This window comes from Stegostoma tigrinum, chromosome 29, assembly GCF_030684315.1.
Source record: "Stegostoma tigrinum isolate sSteTig4 chromosome 29, sSteTig4.hap1, whole genome shotgun sequence".
Taxonomy (NCBI): domain Eukaryota; kingdom Metazoa; phylum Chordata; class Chondrichthyes; order Orectolobiformes; family Stegostomatidae; genus Stegostoma; species Stegostoma tigrinum.
The window spans coordinates 41,443,252-41,467,870 of NC_081382.1; the positions used below are offsets into that span (position 1 = coordinate 41,443,252).

Here is a 24,619-nt window from a genome sequence, read left to right on the forward strand (position 1 = left end):
AAGTTAACAACAGTTATACAAAGCCCCAGTTATACAAACACCTGAACTACGAGCATATCTGGGACCCATGCCTTAGGGTGGGCATTCGGCCTTGGAGGGGTGGAATGTAGGTTTACTAGAATGATACCTGGATATCAAGGACTAAATTACTGGAAGAAATTACACAAACTAGGGCCATATCTCCTGAACTCAGAAAGTTAAAGCATGTGATTCGATTGAAATTTTCAGAATGAAGGCAAGGTATAAGCTGGACTGGAGTCAGTGCAGAACTGTTACCTCTGGGTCAGATGGTTGAGCACATAATGCAGTGCAGTACTGAGGGAGTGTTGCAATGTCGGAAGTGCTGGGTTTTGATTTTGAGGCCTTTCCTGCCCTCGCTGGTGGACATAAACAAATCCCTAGGCAGTGTTGCAAAGAAAATCATGGTATTCACAATGTCTGACCAATATTTATTCCCTAATCCACAACACAAAAATCTGATCATAATCACATTACTATTTGTAGGATTTTTTCAGTGTGCAAATTATCCACTGCATTTCTTCGTTACAAAAGCTGCCAGACTACAAGAGGACTTCATGAGGTGTAAAGTGCTTTTGGACATCCTGTGGTCATAAAACATAGAACATTATAGTGCAGTACAGGCCCTTCGGCCCTCGATGTTGCGCCAACCTATGAAACCAGTCTGAAGCCCATCTAACCTACACTATTCCATTATTATCCATATGTTTACCCAATGACCATTTAAATGCCCTTAAACTTGGCCAGTCTACTACTGTTGCAGGCAGGGCATTCCACGCCCTTACTACTCTGAGTAAAGAACCTACCTCTGACATCTGCCCTATATCTTTCACCCCTCAATTTAAAGCTATGTCCCCTCGTACTAGCCATCACCATCTGAGGAAAAAGGCTCTCACTGTCCACCTTATCTAATCCTCTGATCATCTTGTATGTTTCTATTAGGTCACCTCTTAACCTTCTTCTCTCAGCCTCAAGTCCCTCAGCCTTTCCTCATAAGACCTTCCCTCCAGACCAGGCAACATCCTGGTAAATCTCCTCTGCACCCTTTCCAAAGCTTCCACATCCTTCTTATAATGCAGTGACCAGAACTGTACGCAATACTCCAAGTGTGGCCGCAAGGGTTTGGGGAACAGGGGTCAGAGTAAGAGTGGGTGGTTCAAAGTTGGAGTGGGGGCATCAGGGTATGAATGTCAGTGTTGGAGTTCGGCGTGGGAGTGCAGTGGGACAACAGTGTTCAATTGGGGGTGCCAGGTTGGGGGTGAAGTGCTGGGATCAAAGGGTAGAAATGGAATTGGAGGGCAGAGAGAATGGGAGTTGCAGAGTCAGAGTGGAAGTGGCGGACAAGGTTCAAAATTGGAGTGAGGGTGCAGAGTGAGGAATGGGTATCATAGTGGGTTTGGGGGTCAGCATACAAGTGGGTGTCATAGTAGGGGTGGGGAATAGCAGTCTGAGTGGGGTAAGACATAGTGGGGGTGTCAGAGTAGGGTGCTACTATAAAGGGCTGCTATAAATACAAGTGTTTCTTTCTTTGATATAAACTATTTCTGCTGGTTGTGAAATTGGGGCTAGGGGATATCATCTAAAAATCAGAGTCAGACCTGCCAGGTGTTTGGGATTCTCTGCATCAAATGTAAGTTGATGCTAGTGTGATAGCTAATTTTAATTGGAATTCTGGTAGATTTTTGTTTATGCAAGTTATTAAGGAATATGGGGCAATGGTGGGTCAATAGAATTAGATCACAGATCAACCATAATCCTTTCAAATAGTAGTATGGGATTTATGGACTGAATGGCTTCTTCTTGTTCTGACAAACTCCCTTAAGCACCTTTTTCATTTTGGCCCATTCAGGTGGCTGTCTAACTCAAATAGTAATGCTCCGGTCTTGCAGCCAAAAGCTCTGGTTTCAAGTCCCAGTCCAGACATGTGTATGGTTTGAACAGGTCACTAACCAACCTGCTAACACTTCTCCAAAGGCAATAAAATTTAGGGAGATATGGTTCTAGTGCTTTTAGTCCAGAGGTTCATATCTAGGGACATGAATTCAAATCCCTCAATGTTTGCTAGTGGAATTTGAATTCAAATAATAATTCTGGAAATGGAACCTAGTCTAGCTAGTGGCAAATCTCCTTTGCACTGTCTCTTGTGCAGTCAACATCCTTCCTATAGTGTGGCTAAAAGTATGTCTTCGGAAAGGATGAAGCAAAAACGTGTAAACATACAAAACAAATTTGCACTATCACTGTCAGGGACAGGGCACCGAGGAAGGAGATGAAGTTGTTCTCATGGTCATTTTGGAGAAGATGCCCACTCTGACCCACTCTCATTCTGACCCTACCCCCAACCCCACTCTGACCCATTCCCACTATGACACAACACCACCCCACTCTGATCCACTGCCATTCCTACTCTGACTCCACTCCCTCTTTGACTTACTCCCATTCCTGCTCTGACCCACCCTCACCTGCAGTCTAACACCCTTATCCCACTTTGAACCTCCACTCCCACTCTGATCCCCATAACCCACCCTACTCTGACACCCCCACTATGTCTTACCCCACTCAGACTGCTATTCCCCACCCCTACTATGACACCCACTTGTATGCTGACCCCCAAACCCACTATGATACCCATTCCTCACTCTGCACCCCCACTCCAATTTTGAACCTTGTTCCCCACTTCCACTCTGACTCTGCAACTCCCATTCTCTCTGCCCTCCAATTCCATTTCTACCCTTTGATCCCAGCACTTCATTCCCAACCTGGCACCCCCAATTGAACACTATTGTCCCACTGCACTCCCACGCCGAACTCCAACACTGACATTCATACCCTGATGCCCCCACTCCAACTTTGAACCACCCACTCTTACTCTGACCCCTGTTCCCCAAACCTACTATGATCCACTCTATCCTCTGTTTGCACACGTACTCTGATCCCCACTCTGACCCATGTTTTCCACCTCCACTCTGACTCCTGTCCCAACCCTGATCCTGATCCCTATTTCCAGCCCCTTCTCTGATCTCCATTCTGACCCCTGTTCTCCACCCAGCTCTCTGGCCCCCAACCTCTCTGACACACTCTCCAACCCCATGGGTCAGTGGGATGGGGAATCTGCCTGCCCCAAGGCTGAGACAATCACACCGCCCCTCCAACTTCTCTGAGCCTTTTTACCCCTCCTTTCCCTTCCAGACCTCTAAGCTTTGACCCCACCCTGATCCCATTCCCCTTCCCACTGACCCATGTCCCAACCCCCACCGTGATCCCGTTCCCCATCCCACTGACCCATGTTCCAACCCCCACCGTGATCCCATTCCCCACCCCACTGACCCATGTCCTAACCCCCACCCTGATCCCTGTTCCCCACCCACTCTCTGACCCCCACCCCATCCCCCTTCACACCTACTCCCCACACCATTCTGACCCCTGTCCCAACCCCCACCCTGATCCCTATTTCACACCCCTTCGGTGACCCCCACTCTGACCCTTGTTCCCCATCCCCTCTCTGACCTCCTCCCCCATCCCCTCACTCCAACTCTGACCCCTGTACCCAACCCCTTGTCTGACCCCAAAACCCCACCCCCATTCTAACCCGCCCCCGCCTCCCATGTGACCCCGCCCACCCGATGCACCGTAGGCTCCGCCTTCCATGCCCAACGCGCTGACGTCAGGGGACGCGCGGACGTCAGGCGCACGGTGCGTGGCCTCATTCCGCTTGCCCCGAACATGGCGGATGCCTCCAAGTGAGAGAGCGGGAGAGACGGGGAGCAGTGGCGGCGGCAGCAGCGGCGTCGGCTTCCAGCCCAAGGACTCCTGCGTGTCCCCGCCCACCCAACACATCCCCAGGCGGTGGGGAGGGCGGGGGGTGGGGGGGAGAGTGAAGAAAAAAATGAGTGAGGGGGGGTCTGGCGGGAACTGACTGGTCCCGAAACAGCGCCCCGTGAGGGAAGCCGGAGGGTTGTTCCCCTCCCCCCACCCCCGACACAACCCCCTCCGAAGTGGGAACTTTGACCCCCCCCAGCCCGTGACCCCAAGTTGACCCCAGCCTTTTAACTTCTGCCTGCCCCAAGGCTGAGACAATCACGTCCCCCCCAACTTCTCTGAGCCTTTTTACCCCCCCCCCCCACTTTCCCTTCCAGATCTCTAAGCTTTGACCCATCCTCCCAGCCCCCTGGACGCTTCTTCCCCCACCCCTATGTTCCTATCCCTGGAGCCTAACCTGTGTTTCCCCCTCTGTTTGCCTCAGGTCGTGACCCTTCTCTGCTCCCCACTTTCTTAATAGCCCCGTCCCTGCTTTCTAACTTTCTGCCGTCCTCCCGACCCCAGTGTGTCTCCTTCTGTGGGCACTCACTTCCCTCACCCCTTCCTCCTCCTCCTCCTCCTCTTGCCCACCACTTCCAGCCGTAGAAAGAGTATTTCTTTTTGTATATATATATATTTTTATTATTGCTTGGACCTGGAGTGGATTAATTTATGGGGCAACAACCAGGCAAAGTTCTTGCGGACCAAAGAAGGCCGACACTGCCTGCGCTGCACTTTATCAAAGGAGGAAAGCGAGAGGCATCCAAACATGGAGCTCAGCATTTCAATGTGTTTGTGGAGCACGGTAAGGAGATATCTGATCATTGGATGCACTTGATTGTTGCTGGCATTCCCTTCATCAAGCAAAAAAATAAACATTACAAGCTAGTAAAATCAATCAACCCAAAATATGCTTCATTGCGTGGGATAGGGAATGGGATCAGGGTTATATGTCACACTTGGAAATTAGCAGCATAAAACTTACTTCATAGCCTTTTTTCTACCAGAATTTTGAGATTTCCGTTGATGTCTTTGGTGACCACTACATTCGATTTCATCAACTGCTGAAAATTGTCAACTTGTGCCATTGATTGTGTAACTAGTGTGGTGGTTGTTTGTTTTAAATGTTTGTTGTATTTCTCAGCCTGTTGCTGCGACAGTTTATTGGATGAGTGGAAGAGCAAAAGGTGCATCAGTCACCAGGTTTGAGTTTAGTGTATATGAAATTCTTTACTCACTATTGCTAGAGATTCTTCAATTGCACAGTTATATCAAAAATTTATAAAGAAGAAATCTGAGAGGTCCACCGGTGAGTAGTATTGTTTTTGAAATACAGGTGGATATAGAGGAAATGGCATACTTGAAAGTGATGCTGAACCTAGAGGGAGTACTTTCAGGAGAAAAGAACATCCTAAATGTATAATGTGAAAACATGGAAAGGAACTCTTTAATTTAGTCCCTTGTGTTTTTTGCCAAGGGAGTTGCACCATGATTTTCAGTTGCAGTAATCATTGCATCAAATTACATACAATCTACTGCACATAAACAGGTTATTCCACTCAATATATCTATGCTGGTATTTATGCTGCACAGGAGCCTATACCCATCATACTTGCACTCACTCTATCAACACATGCTTCTGTTCCTTTCTCCTATATGTGCTTTTCTTGCTCCCTATTAAATGCATCTATACTTTCTGTGCAACAGTAAATCCTACATTTCAACCATTCTCTGGATGAAGAGGTTTCTCTAGAAATTTCCATCAGATTTATGTGATTGTCTTACACTTATGCCCAAATGCCATAAGTGGCAATGTCTTCTCTGTGAGTACCCTATCAAATGCTTTCATAATGTTAAATACCTCAATCAGGTCACCCCTCACTTGCTACTCTTAGATTACTCCAACACCTTGAGTTAGCTGGGCATTCTGGAGTGACCATATTTAATGATGCACAGCAGTTGGGATTGGCTCACTGGCTGGTGATTTTGAAGCTGCTTCCGGATGGGTTTGAAACTTTGACAACCACGTGGATGACTGGAAAGTTCTGGACACATTTGTGATGGACGTGGATTAAATATGATAGTCAGTCTTCCGCTGTAGTGCTCCACAAATAGCAATGTGACAATGGCCAGATTCTTACTTTGTTTAGCCAGGTTCTTTCTATTTAATGATTTTAGTTGAGGGCATAATATTAACGAGGTCATGAAGGAGAACTTTTCTGCCTTTCTTCATCAAAACAGTGACATGGTTTCTTTTACACCTGCCTGATTGATATTTCATCCAGTAGACAGCACCTCCAACGATGTAGTATTCTGTATTATCTGTGAGCCTATGTTTTTATCTGAATTGCTGACCAAGAGAAAACTTAATGAATTATGGTACCATTGTGTTATGTTACAGACTCCAAATCCAGGGACTAATGATTTGGAGTCCTACATTCAAATCCCACCACCCTAACCACAGCAACTGAAGAATTTAAAATTACTTAATTGACTAAATCTGGAATTGAAAAAGTGAGTGTAGCAGTAAAGATGACCATGAATCACCGCCTGGTTCGCAAATATCCTTTAGGGAAGTGAATCTGCAGTTTTTAACCAATCTGGCTCGTGAGGATGGATTATAAATATTGGCCCTGTCAGCAACACGTCTATCCAGTGAATGAATAAAAATTACCAACAGGCTGTCCACCAAATTGGCAGTGAAAATCATTTTGCAGAGTATCTAGTATGTTAAAGCATGTAAATATTGTTACTGTGGAGACACAGGAAGAACACATCCCATGCACTGCAACTGAAACAACTAGTGTACAAGATGGCAACAGTTTAAAAACTCACTTGAATTCACGGATTATTGTTGTAGTTTAACCAACTTAAAAGCAAAATACTGTGGATGCTGGAAATCTGGAGTTAAAGTGCTGGAAAATCTGCAGCATCTTTGAATTGAGAAGAGGTTGATGTTTTGAGTCCAATGTGACTTCTTCAGAAATGGACTTAAAAAGATTCATATTGGACTCAAAACATGAACTCCTTTTTTCTCTCAGCAGATGATGCCAAACTTGAGTTTCTCCAGCACTTTTTGTTTTTATTGTTGGGTTGGTTTTCTGCTGTTTGTCAAATTGGGACAATCAGGATAGAGCAGCCCACTTGATTGGCATGCCCTCCATGAACTTAAGCGTTCACTTCCTCCGCCAAAGTCTCTGTGCTGCAAGTGACAGAACTCTGTGACACACAATGTGTGCTGTGATCTGTGTTGATAAACTGAAGTTAACTAAAGGAAACCGATTAAGAGTGATAGAAAACAGATGACAATGCTTATTTAGAAAGCTATTTAACTTTCAAAATGATCAAATTAGTTAAAAAGTTAAAATACAAAATTGCAAAGAATTGTTGCTAGTCATGTAATATAAATGTGAGGTGAAATGTGCACAGTTTTCCGACCATCCTTATTATGGGTGTTTGTAGACCACATGGTGGCTTCATAATATTGTAGTTGCATTACTTACAATAATTTTCTAGAAACTGTTTCTATTAGCAACCTGTCGATTGTGTAATTTCTCTTTTGAGGTTTCTTGTGGGCAGGTGATTGTGTGCAGTGCTTGTAGTGTACAAACTTAAACTGGAACGATTGTACAGTTCTCCTACTGAATGATGTTGTAACTCTAAGTTATTTAAAAAATCAAATAGCAGGCTTGAAAGAAGTGTTATACGTGCCCAAAGTTTATATCTTCTATTAAAAAGAAATGAAGGTAAAAGTATAGGAGAACTGGCTGTTATTGGTGGGCAGAGAAAGTAATTCTTTGTAATAAAATGCAATTTCCAGTCAGCACAATTGGAATATGCTATCCAATGGTCTCTGTGGCAGACAGTATCTAGTGTTCAGTTATTTTGGTTGTCCCTCAACTCTCAAGTAATGTTGAAGGGTTTGAAAATAAAGTATCACCAAAGTGGGTTTTGCAATTTGGCTTTTTAAAAAAACAACGTGATTTGCAGTTATGTAATGCTTTTCTTATCCACCGGCTGCTTCAAAGCTTTTGCACCCAAAAAAATCTTTTAAGTGCGGTCACTATTGCTATGTGGGAATTGCAGCAGCTAATTTGTATAAGGCACTTGCTCACAAACAGTAACGTGACAATGACCAGGGGTAATCTGCTTTTCCTTGATGATGTTTGAGGAACAAATATTACCTAAACATTAAGGAAATTCCGCAGTTCTTTTTTGAAACAGTATCTTTTTCACTCAACCAAGCTGATATGTACATTAAATGACTCCTCTGAAAGACAGCCTCTCTGGCACTGCAGTGCTCTTTCAGTATTGCACTGGAAAATCAGCCTTGATTTTTGTGCTGAAATCCTGTGTGTTTGTTGTATCACTTTGTTTGTCCTTGTAAATTCCTCTGTTCCCATTTAAGGTGCTGCCACCCTACATTAACTTGTAACTGTCCAATTAAAGTCATGTTATACCCACTTGATAGACTTTTACCAATCCTCAGAATCCCTACAGTGTGGAAATAGGTCTGCACTGACCGTCCAAAGAGCATCCCATACAGACCCATCCCCTGTACTTCCGATGGTTAACACACCTAACCAACATACCCCGAACGCTATGAGTAATTTAGCATGGTCAATTTGCCTAACTCGCACATCTTTGGACTTCACCAGCTCCAGATGCTGTAAGTAATGCTCGTTTTTCTCAGGTTACGAGATTGCAGTTATGTGAGTAGACTGGAGCAGCTGGGGTTGTCCTGCTTTTGAGCAGGGAAGGCCAGGAGGAGTTTTAGATAGAGCGAATGAAAAGAACCTGTTTCCACTGGCAAGTTTGACAAACGAATCAGAGGCATAGTAAATGCATACGGTTTGGAACACGCTGCCTGAGACCATGATAGTTGGGACCAACTCAATAGTAGCTTATGGAAGGTAATCAGATAGATACTTGAAAGGGGCAAAGGTGCAGGGGTAGATTGAAAGCAAGAAGTGGGACTAGCCAGGTTGCTGTTCAAATTGGGTTACACGAGGTCAGAATTGGAGGAGCACTGATAGTCTATTGAGGCATTTTGCTGTCTTGAATGCTGTCTCATACAAGTGCAGGGTGCTGCAAAGTTGTTTAATACAATCCAGTGTTCACATGTTTCACAACTGTCGAGGCTTGTCAGAAAAAATGCTCGCATTTCTTTTAAAACAAAATGTAATTCTAAAAAGGTGAAATAGCAAAGCAGCTGGTTCATTTTCAGCCAAATCCCAGAGCTGGGTGTTTGGCTCAATTTCTAATAGTCTGACAGATACAAATGAGTTTTTTTTTAATGGTATTCCTTTCACTGAGTTATCAACAGAAGCAGGGTTAGTATACTATGTTCCATTCTGTATGTCCTTCGTACAACAGTACCACAGAACTCTGGCAATGAGCACAGCACTGGTTGATAAGAAACAGTGAGAACTACATTTAAGTTGACTCTTCCATTGGTAAAAATGCAAGTTTTAGTTTTAGTTTTAGTCCTGAAAATAGTAAAAATATTGGAGAAGAAAATCTTGTTTGATTTATCCAGCCTGTCCTTCCAAGGCCATTTTTATTTTGGACTATACGTTGACCATTTGCTGTCTGCTGGGAAGTGTTTTATAAATACTTAAGTGATGTGCAAAGGTAATCCAACACAACACTATAAAAAGTGCATGGTAGCTCAGTGGTTAGCCCTGCTGCCTCACATCACCAAGGACCTGGGTTCAGTTCTTGCCTCGAGCGACTGTCTGTGTGGCGTTTGCACATTCTCCCCGTGTCTGCATGGGTTCCCTCGCACATTCCAAAGATATGCAGGTCAGGTGGATTGGCCGTGCTATATTTCCCAGAGTGTGTGGGATAGGTGGATGAGCCATGAGAAATGTAGGGATACAGGAATATGGTAGGGGGTGGGGAGGTCATAGGTCATAGATCATAGATCATAGAATCCCTACAGCCCAACTAGTCCACACTGCCGTTTGAGCTTGGGTAGGGTGCTGTTCAGGGAGTCAGTGTGAGCTTGTTTGCCCAAATGACGTGTTTCCACAGTGTAGGGATTCTATGGTTCTTTGATTTGTTCCTAATTGCCATGATTCAGCTTATGTTTGCTACCCTCCTTACTACTGTCTCCATCCCCCACCTCCCCGTGGCACCGTGGCTCAGTGGTTAGCACTGCAGCCTCTCAGCGCCAGGGACCCAGGTTCGATTCCAGCCTCGGGTGACTGTCTGTGTGGAGTTTGCACATTCTCCCCATGTCTGCGTGGGTTTCCTTCGGTTGCTCTGGTTTCCTCCTACAGTCCAAAGATGTGCAGGCTAGGTGGATCGGCCGTGCTAAATTGCCTGTAGTGTTCAGGGGTGTGTGGGTTATATGAGGATGAGGATGAGGATGGGGATGGGTCTGGGTGGGATGCTTCAAGGGGCGGTGTGGACTTGTTGGGCTGAAGGGCCTGTTTCCACACTGCAGGGAATCTCATCTAATCTAAAAAAAGGCAATGACGTGGTGTTTTTGACTTTCACCAGCCAGCATGCTCAGTGATGAACAACCACTGTTTTGAATGGTGTTTAAATATCTTGCTGTGTATCTGCTCTGTGTCTTATGAACCCCAGTCTAAGATAATTGTCTCCAGGATATTTGTCCTTAGTTTCGAGATGCGCATTTCCTTTAAAAGGGTTGGCTTTCAATTCGTGAGTGGATACTTCCTTACCACAATCCCTGGATCAAAATAAAAAAGACCAACAAGATAAAATTCCTTATTCAATTTTCCGATTTGCTCAAGTGTTCAATTTAACTCATGTTGCTGTTGTCTACCCAATAACTAAGCACCTGGCATGTAAGTTTTCTGCTGCAGCCACAACTTGAAGTGCCACAACAGAGTTTGGCAGGGGAGTTGAGTTTAAGAGCCGTGAGGTTATACTGCAGCGCTATAAAACTCTGGTTAGACCACACTTGGAATTTCGTGTTCCGTTCTGGTCACCTCATTATAGGAAAGATGTGGAAGCTTTTGAGAGGGTGCAGAGGAGATTTACCAGGATGCTGCCTGGACTGGAGGACACATCTTATGAGGAAAGGTGAGGGAGGTAGGGCTTTTTTCATTGGAGTGAAGAAGGATGAGAGGTAACATGATAGAGGTGTACAAGGTGATGAGAAGCATTGATAGACACTTTTCCCAGGGCAGAAATGACTATTATGAGGGGGCATAATTTTAAGGTGATTGGAGGAAGGTATAGGGGAGGTGTCAGAGGTAGGTTCTTCACACCGAGAGTGGTGGGTGTGTGGAATGAGCTGCCAGTACTGGTAGCAGAGTCAGATGCTTTAGAGACTTTTAAGTGATTCTTGGATAGGCACACGGAGGACAGTGAAATGTCGGGTATGCAGGGTCGATTGATCTTAGTAGTATAACAGGTCAGCACTTTGTCGCAGGCCTGTACTGTGCTGAACTGTTCTGTGTTCTATACACCACTTCACGAGACACAACACAATCACAACCTGATGTAAAATATACTTCCTGTCAGGTCCTGCATAGGTAGTGCTAAAGGTGGAGACAGGGCTCTGGTCCCTTGTGTCTTTTGTTGAATCAAATGAAAACCATGTGTCTGGTTTCTAGTAAATCTCTGTTGCCATACAATACTAAGAGCTTGCAAAATGTAAATAACAAGGGTGCTCCCAATATTCCTGTGCCAGTTTTCCAACCACATGTGAGTATGTAACCAGAATCATGACAAAAGTGCTGTACCAATATTGCACCCCCAGCTTTGTTCATTCTTGCGGCTGATTCCCATCAGGTTTATAGTTATTCAACTAAATGTGCTTGACAGCTTTAAGATTATTAGTTTAGCTTGCTGCAGCATAAGTAATTTCTGTTAACTGACTGTGTGAATAATTCATAGGAATGGTTAATCAAAACAAAGTCTTTATATCAGCTTATGCAAATATGAAACACAATTACCAGTATGAAAATTTCACCATTTACTTCTGTTTTACTTTTGGATTAAAAAGAAATCTTATTCATGTTTGACGTTCTTTGGTGAAACTCACTCCACAATTTTATTTTAATGTGAAGAGGGAGGTACTAACAGCTCCTTAGTCTGCATCCATCACCACCTAGAAGGGAAGGACAAGTGCTGAATATGAATACCATCGCCTCCAATTTCTCCTGTAAGCACTTGCATTGAAATCCCAGACCAGAATGTATGCCGAAGTTCTATACCACTGCATAAAATCTGCATTATTAAAACAGGCCATCTTGCTCAACCGATCCATGCTGCTGACATAATCCACTTGAGCCTGCTCCTGTTCTCATCTGACCCTAACCATGTCTTTTATTCCTTTCTCATTTATGTTTGTCTAGTTTTTCCTCAAATATGTCAGTCTTATTCACCTCATTACTCCCTATGCTAGCATGTCCCACATTCTCAGCACTCGCTGGTCAAGAAATTTCTCCTGAATTGCCGTTTAGATTTATTATCAACATCTTATTATTGATATTTATGACTTCTAATTTTGGTCAGAAGTGGGAGCATTTTTACTGTGTCTAACGTATTACATCTTTCATAATTTTAAACACCATTATCAGGTCTTTGTAGCCTTGTCTGAAGAATAGAGCTCCAGTCTGTTCATCCTTTCCTGCTGAGTATACCCTCTGAGTTCATTTTCATGAATGTTTCTGCATTTCTCTGATGCTTCTGTATTATTTTTACAGTATGGAGACCAGAATTGAGTGCAGTGCTCCAAGTGTGGTCTCACTTCGAACATGAACTTCTGATGCTTGAGGTGCAAATGCCATGAGCTGAGTCAAGCTAACATCCTGACAGTGCTGTAAAGCGTATCCACACGTAACAGTTGCTTGAATACATTACTGAAGATGAGAAAAGTCTGAGTTCATTACCATCAAGTCCAAAAACCTTTACTAATCCCATTGTACTTTTAAAGTTCATTGAGGTGTGGTCATTACTGGACAAGCCAGTATTTATTGCACAGGGGGCAGTTGGGAGTCAACCACATTGGGCTTGGAGTTGCACATAGGTCATACCAGGTAATGCTACAGGTTTTCCCTCCTTGAAGGGCATTAGTGAACCGGATGTATTTTTCCAATAACCTATAACGGTTTCATGGCTGTTAGACTCTTAATCCCAGATTTTTTTGTTTGAGTTCAAATTCCACCATCTGCCATGGCAGTATTTGAACGTGAGTCGCCTCCAGGACGTTGCCTGGGTCTCTGGAGTAATAGGTCTAGTAGTAATACCACTAGGCCATTGTCTCCCCTAAAGTAAATATTACACTAAGAACAGATTTGCTGAATCATAAAATTATGAATGTGAGCAAGATAATGTAAGTGGTTCTTTAACAAATAACCATTAAAATGATTTTATATTTGTGATTACTCTTTCAAGACAGTGGGTTTTAAATGTCTGTTATTTGGTTTTTGAGGAACCTGTAACTTTTTAGCTGCTTCTTTTAACCACATTCTTTCCCTTGTTTTCCCTGCAAATGCTTTTTTTTCGCAAGTAATGAGCAGCAGATCAGTTCCAAAATATGTGGATGACATTTCGCAGACTTCTGTGTACAGAGTACACTACATTTCCTAGTCGCGCTAACTGAACAAGATACTGAAGTTATTTTGGAAAACTGAATGGAGTGTGGTGAGAAATAAATTGGATTTTGAACTTTTTACTGTGGAGCCTGTTCTGTCAGTTTTTGTTAGTATCACAACATTTTTTAAGAGCTATTTTATTAATATCCAAAGTGTGTTTATATCAGAATAATTATTGTTTCAGATTAATAAGTTTGTAATACTTTTTTAAAAAAATGAAGCTATAGGATCAAAGAACAGAAGTATGCATGAATTAACATTATCAAACCAGCCGAATGTTAGAATTGAGCATTTAAACTTTTATGCAAATGACTCGTAATTGATTTGTATTTAAATCTCAGGTCTCAAATCAGTGAGGTGAGGTGTGAATTTTCAATAATCTTGAAACAGATTAATACCATCTCTCCAAGGGAGTATAAAAACGAACAAAGTATTCACAGACCATATAACCATACAGGACCTAAAGGGGCTACTCAGCCTGTCATGCATGTGCTAGGTCTTGGAAAGTGCTATCCAATTAGTCCGACTTGACTGAACATGCCTGATTCCCTCGGCAGATATTTTACGTACAGAATCACTACCTCCTTACAGATTGCCGTATATAAGATATTAATAATTAGTTGCTATCGGGGAAAATAATCAAATTAGATTGTATTATATAACTCCTTTCAGTTATTAATACTTGTGTGTCGAAGATCTGAAATGGAAAGGGCTAGCTTCAAGTCTTTTAATCTGTGCTATCAGTAACCTCTATCCCCACCATTACACCCCTGCTCCATTGCCCCCACTATAACATAAATGCTGTCCCCTCCACACTTCATTGTCAGCTCTGGTGGAGAGTCATCGAGACTTGAAACATTAGCTTGCTCTTTTTCCATCTTTGCTAGCTGACTCACTATGATTTCTAGCAATTTTTGTTATCTGGCTATTATCTTGATAGAGTTTGTGGGATCTTGTCCTTTTGTAATTTGTAATCCAAGAAATGTAGCAGGCAAGAATGACCTCTTCATTGACTGGAAAGCTTTTGAGGATGTCTTGAGGGTATTAAAAGTAGAAACGCAAGTCTTCTGTTTTTTTGGAGATCAGAGATAATGGGAACTGCAGATGCTGGAGAATCCAAGATAACAAAGTGTGGAGCTGGATGAACACAGCAGGCCGAGCAGGAAAGCTGTTGTTGCAGGCCTAGACCCTTCATCAGAAAAGGGGGATGGGGAGAGGATTCTGAAATAAGGAGGGAGAGAGGGGAAGGCAGACCGAAGATGGATAGAGGAGAAGATAGGTGGAAAGGAGAGTATAGGTGGGAGGTAGGGAGGGGTTTGGTCTGTCTGGGGAGGAAGGACAGGTCAAGGGGGTGGGATGAGGTTAATAGGTAGGAAATGGAAGTGCGGCTTGATGTGGGAGGAGGGGATAGGTGTGAGGAAGAACCGGTTAGGGAGGCGGGGGCGAGCTGGGCTGGTTTTGGGATGCAGTGGGGGTGAAGGGAGATTTTGAAGCTGGTGAAATCCACATTGATACCATTGGGCTGCAGGGTTCTGAGACAGAATATGAGTTGCTGTTCCTGCAACCTTCGGGTGGCATCATTATGACACTGCAGGAGGCCCAGGATGGACATGTCGTCTCAGGAATGGGAGGGGAAGTTAAAATGGTTTGCGACTGGGAGGTGCAATTGTATGTTGCGAAGCAAGCGTAGGTGTTCTGCCGCGGCTTGGTTTCCCTGATGTAGAGGTAGCCACAACGGGAGCGGACAAGGGAGTCCCGGAGAGAGTGGTCTCTCCGGAAGGCAGACAAGGGTGGGGATGGAAAAATGTCATTAGTGTTGGGGTTAGATTGTAGATGGCAGAAGTGTTGGAGGATGATGCATTGTATCTGGATTGTTGGTGGGGTGGTATGTGAGGACTAGGGGGATTCTCGTTTGGCGATTATTGCAGGGGTGGGGTCTAAGGGATGAGCTGTGGGAAATGCGGGAGACACGGTCGACGGCGTTCTCGACCACTGTGGGGTGGAAGTTGCGATCCTTAAAGAACGAGGACATCTGGGATGTGCGGGAGTGGAATGCCTCATCCTGGGAGTAGATTCGGTGGAGGCGTAGGAATTGGGAATATGGGATGGAATTTTTGCAGGAGGGTGGGTGGGAGGTGGTGTATTTTGGGTAGCTGTGGGAGTCGGTGGGCTTGAAATGGACATCGATTTCTAGGTGGTTGCCTGAGATAGAGACAGAGGTCCAGGAAGGTGAGGGATGTGCTGGAGATGGCCCAGGTCTGTTTTGTTTTTGTCCCTTTCTTGCTTTTTCGTAAGTAGAATGAGTTTCTGACTAGTTCACCTTTTATGCAGGAGCACCTTGCACAGATAATAGGTGGTGTCTATTTGGAAAAGTAATTATGATGAATTAAATTTTCATCTTTGTGATTTTTATACCAAAATTTTAATGATGTTGACTTCATATGAGCACAGTAAAAGTATACAAAAACCTATATGCAGGAAACGGAAGTCATCTGTGGTCACTGGTTAGCTTTAAAGGACCACATATCCCACAAGATTACTATTGCTAACACAGATTATGAAGAACCAGTCACACTCAAAAGACACATAACATAGGAATCACAAGCAGGAGTAGGCCACTCGGCCACTTGTGTCTGCTCTATCATTCAATAGGATCATGGCTGCTTGAAAAACTTCACATTCCTGCCTGTTCATGAGAGCCTTACACCACTTGTTTATCAAGAATCTCTCTGCCTCTGCCTCTGCCTTAAAATATTCAGAGATGCTGCCTTCACAGATCTTCGTGAAAGAAAGTTCCAAAAGACTGATGGCTTTCTGAGGGAGAACACTTTATCTTAATGAGCAACACTTTGTTTTTAAACAATGACTTCAAGTTCCAGAGTTTGCCACAAGAGGAAGCATCCTTTCCACATGCAATATGTCACGACCCCTCAGAATCTTATGTTTTTAATCAGGTCCCCTTTTACCCCCTTAAACTCCAACCAATACAAGCCTCACTGTCTTCTGATGAAAGATGGAAGCATCCTGCCCATTCCTGGTATTAGTTTACAATACCTTCTCTGAACTGCCTCTGTGCACTTTTTCCCCCTCTGGGTAAAGGAACTAAGGGCATTTTTGATAAATTTGCAGATGACACAAAGATAGATGGAGGGGCAGGTAGTGTTGAGGAAATGGGGAAGCAGCAGATGGCCTTGGACAGGCTAGGACAGTGGGCACAAATGTGGCAGATGGAATACAATGTGGGGAAAGTGTGAGATTATGCGTTTTGGTAGGAAGAAGAGAGACATAGACTATTTTCTAATGGGGAAAGGCTTCGAACATCTGAAGCCAAAAGGAACTTAGAGAATCCTGATCTAGAATTTCTTTAGGTTAATGTGCAGGTTGAGTTGGCAGTTAGGGAGCAGATACAATTGTGGCATTCATTTCAAGACAGCAAGAATACAAGAGCAGGGTTGTACTGCTGAGGCTGTGTAAGGCTCTGGTCAAACCACATTTGAAATATTGTGAGCAGTTTTGGGTTCCATATGAAAGGAAAAATGTACTAGCCTGAGAGGGGCTCCAGAGCAGGTTTACAAGAATGTTTCAGGGATGAAGGGGTTGTCATTTGAGGAATGGTTGAGGACTCTGGATGGGGTGAGGGTGGGAATCTAATTAAAACTTGCAGAATATTGAGACGCCTGGATACAGTCGACAGGGAAAAGATATTTCTAGTTGTAGGAGAGACTAGGACCTGAGGACACAGCCTAACAGTGAAGGAACAACCATGAGAACTGAGACAAGGAGGAATTTCTTTAGCCAGAGGGTGGTTAATCTGTGGAACTCATTGCCGCAAAAGGCTTTAGAGGCCATGTAATTGAATATATTTAAGACCGAGATAAATAGGTTGCTGACCATTAAAGGTTATGGGGACAAGGTAGGTGAATGGGGCTGAGAAATGCCTCAGCCTTGATTGAATGGCAGGGCAGACTCGTTGGGCCAAATGGCCTAATTCTGCTCCTATATCTTATGGTCATCTTTAAATAAGATCAATACTGTACAGAATACTCTGGATATGATCTCATCAATATCTTGTGTAGCTGAAGCATTACCTCCCTGTGTTTGTGTTTAGTCCACTTTTGCAGTAAACTATACAGCAAACCTTTTAATAACCGGCACCTGTGGGACCAGGAATGTGCCAGTTGATCAAAAACTCTGGATAATCAAGAGGTCCACATAGTTAATGTAAGAACATGCACTAAGAAATCGAAACGTAATGTAAGGAGTTTACACATCACTGTTATATTTAGTTTACACCATAAATCACTTAAGTAATAATGCAACTTCGCCTTAAATGAAACTTAGTGGCAGAGAGCCTTTCCATTTGCACCCTCAACTGACTATTCAGACATCCTGGTAGATCACAGTATTTGAGGGAAAATTGACTTGAAATTGGATCAACTTTTGATATTTCATGTCAACAACAAGTATGTTTACACTGAAGTAAACAAATTAAACTATAATAATTGGACAGAATAATGCAGTAAACTTCAGTAAAACACAATCATGTAGTATCCACAAAATCACGAATTGTAAATTTACCTATCAGCACCAGAAGATAAGTAACAATGAAAATCAGTATCTGCAGGCAAAAATTACGTATCCATAATTTTTAATCCACTTTTAACAAGCTCTGCACTCGCAAATTTCATCATTTTCTGGGGGTTCTCAGAAATGGAACCTTCACAGATAAGGAGGAATGACTAATTTTTGCACGTTAATTGAGAGTGCTGGTTCATAAAAATTGAAAGAACTGCGGATGCTGTAAATCGGAGACGAAAGTAGAAGTTGCTGGCAAAGCTCAGCAGGTAGATTGGGAGAAGAAGTTAAGGAGTAAACGATAGGTGGAGATAGAGTCCAAAGAGAGGGAAGAGCAGTTAGTGTGTCCCCACCTATCATTTACTTCTTAACCCCTTGCCCCACCCCATCTTCTGCATACAAATCAGTATTTTCCAGCTACTGTCATTCCTGAGGAAAGGTCACTCGACCCAAAATATTAACTCTGATTTCTCTTCACAGATGCTGCCAAGACTTGCTGAGCTTTTCTGGCAGTTTCTATTTTTGTACAATTCATAAGATGCTGGTTAAAAGAAAGTTTGCTGTACTATTTTTATCTTTCCTAATTACTTGCTGACCTTGCAAAATAACCTCTGATTCACGCACTGATACCCTGATTCTTCCGTAACAGTTCTGCAATCTCTTTACACATTTTTGTTCTTGCTGTCTAAATAGACAAGTTTACATTTTTCCATATTATATTCTATTTGCCAGATTTTTTTATTTTATTGTGCAACACAGGCATCGTTGGCTGGCCAACATTTATTGCCTGTCCCTAGTTGCCCTTGAGGGGGTGGTGGTGAACTTCATTCTTGAACCACTGCAGTTTAAGTGCTGTCGGTAGATCCACAATGATGTTAGGGAGGGAATTCCGTGATTTTGACCCAGCAACAGTGAAGGAATGGCAGCATATTTCCAAGTCAGGATGGTGAGTAGTTTTGGAGGGAGTGGTGTTCCCACGTATCTGCTGCCCTTGTCCTTCTAGAATGAAGTGGAAGGTGTTGTCTAAGTTGGTCTGGTGAATTTCTTCAGTGTGTCTTGTAGATTGTAGGTTCACTGATGTTTTTTGGGGAAGGAAACTGCCAATTACCTGGTCTGGCCTATATGTGACTCCAGACCCACAGCAATGTGGTTGACTGTAAACTGCCCTCTGGGTATTAAGGGATGGGCAATAAACGCTGCCTAGCCAGCAACACCTTTATCCCATGAATGGTACATATTGCTTCTTCTGCGTATCGGCAGTGGAGGGTGTGGATGCTGTGGACGTGGTCCCGATCAGGTGGCCTGTTTTGTCCTGGATTATATCAAGCTTGTGTTATTCAGCAGCATGCATGCTGGGAGTATTCTATCACATTCCTGACTTGTGCCTTGTAGATGGTGGACAGGCTTTTGGGAGTCAGGTGGTGAGCTGGTCACTGCAGTATTTCTAGTCTCTGGCCTGCTCTTAAAGCCACCAGTTTATTTCTCCTCAGCTCTTCCAGACCTCCCCTGTCCAGATCAATAGATGAGTTACTTGCTGCACTATTTACCTCTGACCCACTCTTGTAGCCACAGTGTTTACATAGAATCATAGAGGTTCCCTACAGTGTGGAAGCAGGCCATTCAGTCCATCAAGTCTGCGCTAACCCTTCGAAGACCATCCCACGCAGACCACTCCTCTACTCTATCCCTGTAACCCTGCACAACCCCATGGCTAATCTACCTAACCTATGTAACCCTAGACACTGGTTAAATTTAACATGGCCAATCCATCTAAACCTGCACATCTTTGGGACGAAGCTGGAGCATCTAGCAAAATCACATAGGCACAGGGAGAACATGCAAACTCTGTACAGGTAGTTGCCCGAAGTTGGAATTGAACTGGGTCTTTGGCACTATGAAGCAACAGTGCTAACCCCTGAGCCACCATGTTGCCCTAAATAGCAAGTCTGGTTCACTTCTGGTCAGTGGTAACCCACAGGATGTTGATAGTGGGGATTCAGTGATAGTAATGCTATTGAATGACAAAAGGTGGTGGTTAGATTGTCTGTCTGTTATTGGAGAAGGTCATTGTCCAGTATTTGCATAGCGTGAATGTTGTTTGCCCCTTACCAACCCCAGCCTGGATATTGTCTGTGGCTTGTTGCATTTAAACATGGACAGTTTCAGTATCTGAGTAGCAGCAAATGGTGCTGAACATTGTGCAATTATGGTAAATATCCTCCACTTTTGACCTAATGTAAAATAATAGATCAGACAGCTGAACATGGTTAGACCTCAGACAGTACTCTTAGAACTCTCGCCCAAGATGCTCTGGAGCTAAGTTGACAGACCACTGACAACACTACAATTTTCCTTTTGTGCCAGATATGATACCAACCAGCAGAATGTCTTCCTTCTGATTCCTTTGACCTGTCAGGGACGGAAATATGATCTTGCCAGCATGGGACTGCAGATCCACAGCAATGTGGTTGACTCTCAACTGCCATCTGAAGTGGTCTTTCAAGCCACTTGGTTGTATCAATTGCTACAAAGTCTGAACAAAGAAATGAAACCAAGTGGACCACTTGGCATCCACTTCGTCTCCTTAAAATGACAATGGCCAAGACAGCCTGTCAACCTTGCACAGTTCTCCTTACTAACATCTGGAGGCTAATGCCAGAATTGGGAGAGCTGTCTCATGGAAATCTGATATAGTTGTACTCATGGAATCTACCTTACAGACAGTATTCCAGATGCCACCATTACTAGGTTTGGCTATGTCCTGCCCCTCCGGCTGGACAAACCCAGCAGAGATGGCAACAGTGATAATGGGAACTGCAGATGCTGGAGAATCCAAGATAATAAAATGTGAGGCTGGATGAACACAGCAGGCCCAGCAGCATCAGATGAAGGGTCTAGGCCCGAAACGTCAGCTTTTGTGCTCCTGAGATGCTGCTGGGCCTGCTGTGTTCATCCAGCCTCACATTTTATTATCTTAGAGATGGCAACAGATTGGCATACAGTTGGGAGGGAGTGCCTGGGAGTCTTCAACGTTGACTGCAGTACCTATAAGACTCACTGCATCAAGTCAAATATGGGCATGGAAACCAGCTGATTACGCACACCGTCCTCCCTCAGCTGATGAATTAGTATTCCTCTCAATGTTGTGGTCACTTTTTACTTTTTCCAAAAGGACTTGTTGCAGCACATTTATTTATTAATCCCTTCTCATCGCACAAAACAAAATGTGAAATAGCCTGCCCCTGAGTTCGATCATAAACATACTGGTGTAAAAATTCATCGGTATACACTCCAGGAATGAATCTACCACAGTGTTATGGTTAATGTGGTTTGTCCTTTTACATACGAAGATTAAAATTACCCATGATTATTGTAACACCCTTTATTTTGTGGGTGTCACATACTTGGTGTACACCTCACAACCTCTGTCTAGATGTGAATAGACAACTTTCACCAATGAGTTTTGAGAAGATTTGTAGCTCAAGTTGAGGTTCTGGATGTGAGTTTGCTCGCTGAGCTGGAAGGTTAGTTTTCAGACGTTTCATCACCATTCTAGGTAACATCATCAGTGAGCCTCCGACGAAGCGCTGGTGTTATGTCCCGCTTTTTATTTATCTGTTTAGGCATCCTTGGGTTGGTGATGTCATTTCCTGTTCTTTTCCTCAGGGGATGGTAGATTGATTTGGAGCCAATGTGTTTGTTGATGGTGTTCCGGTTGGAATGCCATGCTTCTAGGAATTCTCGTGCGTGTCTCTGTTTGGCTTGTCCGAAGATGGATGTGTTGTCCCAATCAAAGTGGTGTCCTTCCTCATCTATATTATATATATATATATATATATGTGTGTGTGATATATATATATATATATATATATATATATATACCCATACAGAGACACGCATGAGAATTCCTAGAAGCATGGCATTCCAACTGGAACTCCATCAACAAACACATTGGCTCCAAATCAATCTACCATCCCCTGAGAAAAAGAACAGGAAATGACATCACCAACCCAAGGAAACCTAAACAGATAAATAGAAAGCGGGACATAACACCAGCGCTTCGTCGGAGGCTCACTGATGATGTTACCTAGAATGGTGACGAAACGTCTGAAAACTAACCTTCCAGCTCAGCGAGCAAACTCCCATCCAGAACTTTCACCCATGTTTTCCAGCTCGCGTCGCTTCTTCGCTCCATCCAGACTGATTTCATATCTAGATTTCCTATGCCAGCACTCTTTCCCATATTGCAACGATTTCATCTTTTTACTAACACTGCCACCCTGTCTCCTTTTCCATTTTGTCTGTTCTTCCTAAAGATTGAATACACGTTCAGTTCCAAGCTTTAGTCTCCTGGCAGCCGTGTTTTCTGTTCTCAGTCTTATTGTACCGATGGCTAACTATTGATGCTGTTAATTCGTCTAGCATATTGCGAGTGCTCATTGCATTTAGATATAGTACCTTTCAGACTTGTGTTTTTTGACATGTTTTACTTTTTTTTGTACTTGACTATTTCTTGCTAATCTTCATTTCCTTTCCCTTCTACTTTGGCCCTCTGCTTTTCTATCACTTGCATCTTTGTTTTCCTCTCTCCTGCCTCCCTGCTCAGGTTCTTGACTCCCTGCTACTCCCGTTGGAACCCTGCCTCACTCTGCTATTGATTGTCCCACGAAGGGTAAAACAAAGAACTGTGGATGCTGGCAGTCTGAATTAAACAAAATCCAGAAATTGCTGCAGAAACTGAGCAGATCTAGTGACATCTGTGAAGAAAAAACAGCATTAATGTTTCAAGGCCAGATACCATTTTTCAGAACTGATATCAGCGAGGAAAATGTAGTCTTTATGCTGGTGGGAGTGTGCTGATAGTGGTGACGAGAGAGAGTGGTAGATAGGGAGACAGGCGGAAAGGAATGGAGGGGGATGTTCAGAAAGTGGGCAGGCCCGAGGATTGTTGATTGTAAGCCAGGGAAGAAGAGAAGCTAGATAGCCCCTATTATTACCTGTGGGTAGGTGAAATGGGCTTGCTGTACTGAAAGCAGCTCATTTCATAAAAGGATCTGGGAGATGGGGTGCAATCCTCATAGAAGGAGGTGGTCATGCTCTAAAATTGTTAAACTGTATTTTGAGTCCTGAAGACTAAGGCCCCCAAGTGGAAGATGAAAAGTTGTTCTTCCAGCTTGTTTGGTTTCGTTGGAGCATTGCAGTGCAGAAGTGCACTGTCACAGAAATGTTGGCATGGGTACATGGTATGTTGAAGTGCCAAGTAACTGAAAATTTGAAATCATTTTTACAGATAGAATGTAGGTGTTCCACCAAGCAGTCACTCAGTTTATATTTTGTCTCCAGTGTAAAGGAGGCATGGCAGTTCCGGTGAGTGTTACTCTCCAGGATATGATAGTGAAGATTCAGTAATGGTAATGCAATTAAACTTCAGGGAGTTAGATTCACTCTTGGTGGAAATGGTTATTGCTTGGCACTTGGGTGGTGTGAATGTTCCTTACATTTTGCATGTCTCAGGTCTTTAATGTAGCTGAACAAACCAGGAATGAAAAAGAAACAATTTATTGAGGAAGTAAAACAAACTCTTCAGTTTGATTTTATATTTTTCTCAGGGGAAAAAAAACCTCTTATTCAGTCTGTTAAAATGTCACTTTATGCTGTTGATAATAACTATGAAGACATGACAGCTATTTTTCAAAGTTAAGTAGGATCAAAGTAAAAAAGTTCAGTGTGAAAGTTATAGATTTGGTGTTAGATGTTTCAATGGGTAGAATTTTTTTAAACACACTAAAGACACCTGGTGGTATTGCTTAGAGATAACAAGGTGTAGAGCTGGATGAACACAGTAGGCCAAGCAGCATCTTAGGAGCGCTTCCTGGGTTTGGCTACATCAGGAGAGACTGGACCTAATTAGCTTTTTGAATCTGATATGGCTTTTTTTTTGTGAAACATTAACTCTATCTCTACCTCCCCAGAGATACTGCTACTGGGAATTTCCAACATTTTATATTTTTATTTCAGAATATCCCTAGCGCACAGTGTTTTGCTTTTGTTGACCTTGTGATATTACGCTGCTAGAGTTCATTGTATAGTTCCCAACCTAGAGGCATCTATGTGGAGGTGGAAAGTACCATTCAAAACTCCTTAAATATTTTTCTGCCTGTGGGAGCCACATGGGAGGTTCTCACTGAGAGTTTAAGCCATGTTTGTCCTTCACCCTTCACGTGAACAGCCCTCACCCCACATGTGTGATGCAGTGTCCAATTGGCCTCTCAATTACACTGGTTCCTTTCAGTACCTTGCTTGCTGTCACTTGTAATCTTTTCACCTGTTGCAATTTCACCAAAACAGAAATAACTTATTTCCACTCATCTTAGGTTAATAACTGTCTTGATAGGTGAGACAGAACTTGTCAAGGCGCTTGGTTAATGCCAAAACAGCTTTAAGTGGCTACAAATCAACAGGGATATGAGGTTATGTAATCACAACAGGAGTTCAAAAGCAGGGTAATCCTGCAAAAGCTGTTGCATAATGTCTTGATCAGACAGAACTTGGAGTACAGTGAATAATTGTCCTCCATTCTGTGGCTTCGCCCTTCCGTACTGGCCCACTATCCTCCAACTTACCTGTGTTGTAATTCTAAGAAACAAAGA

The 24,619-nt window shown here is 43.3% G+C and overlaps 1 protein-coding gene across 2 annotated transcripts in view; it reads left to right on the forward strand.

The window, feature by feature from the left end:
• The first annotated feature begins 3,913 nt into the window (after positions 1 to 3,913).
• LOC125465414 (tyrosine-protein kinase ABL1-like) overlaps positions 3,914 to 24,619 on the forward strand; it is a 243,013-nt gene continuing 222,307 nt past the window's right edge. For both annotated transcript variants that reach the window (XM_048558891.2, XM_059638345.1), the window contains exon 1: positions 3,914 to 4,621. In XM_048558891.2, the coding sequence (XP_048414848.1) occupies positions 4,489 to 4,621 (133 nt within the window). In that variant the 5' untranslated portion in view covers positions 3,914 to 4,488. The remainder of the gene's footprint in view (positions 4,622 to 24,619) is intronic.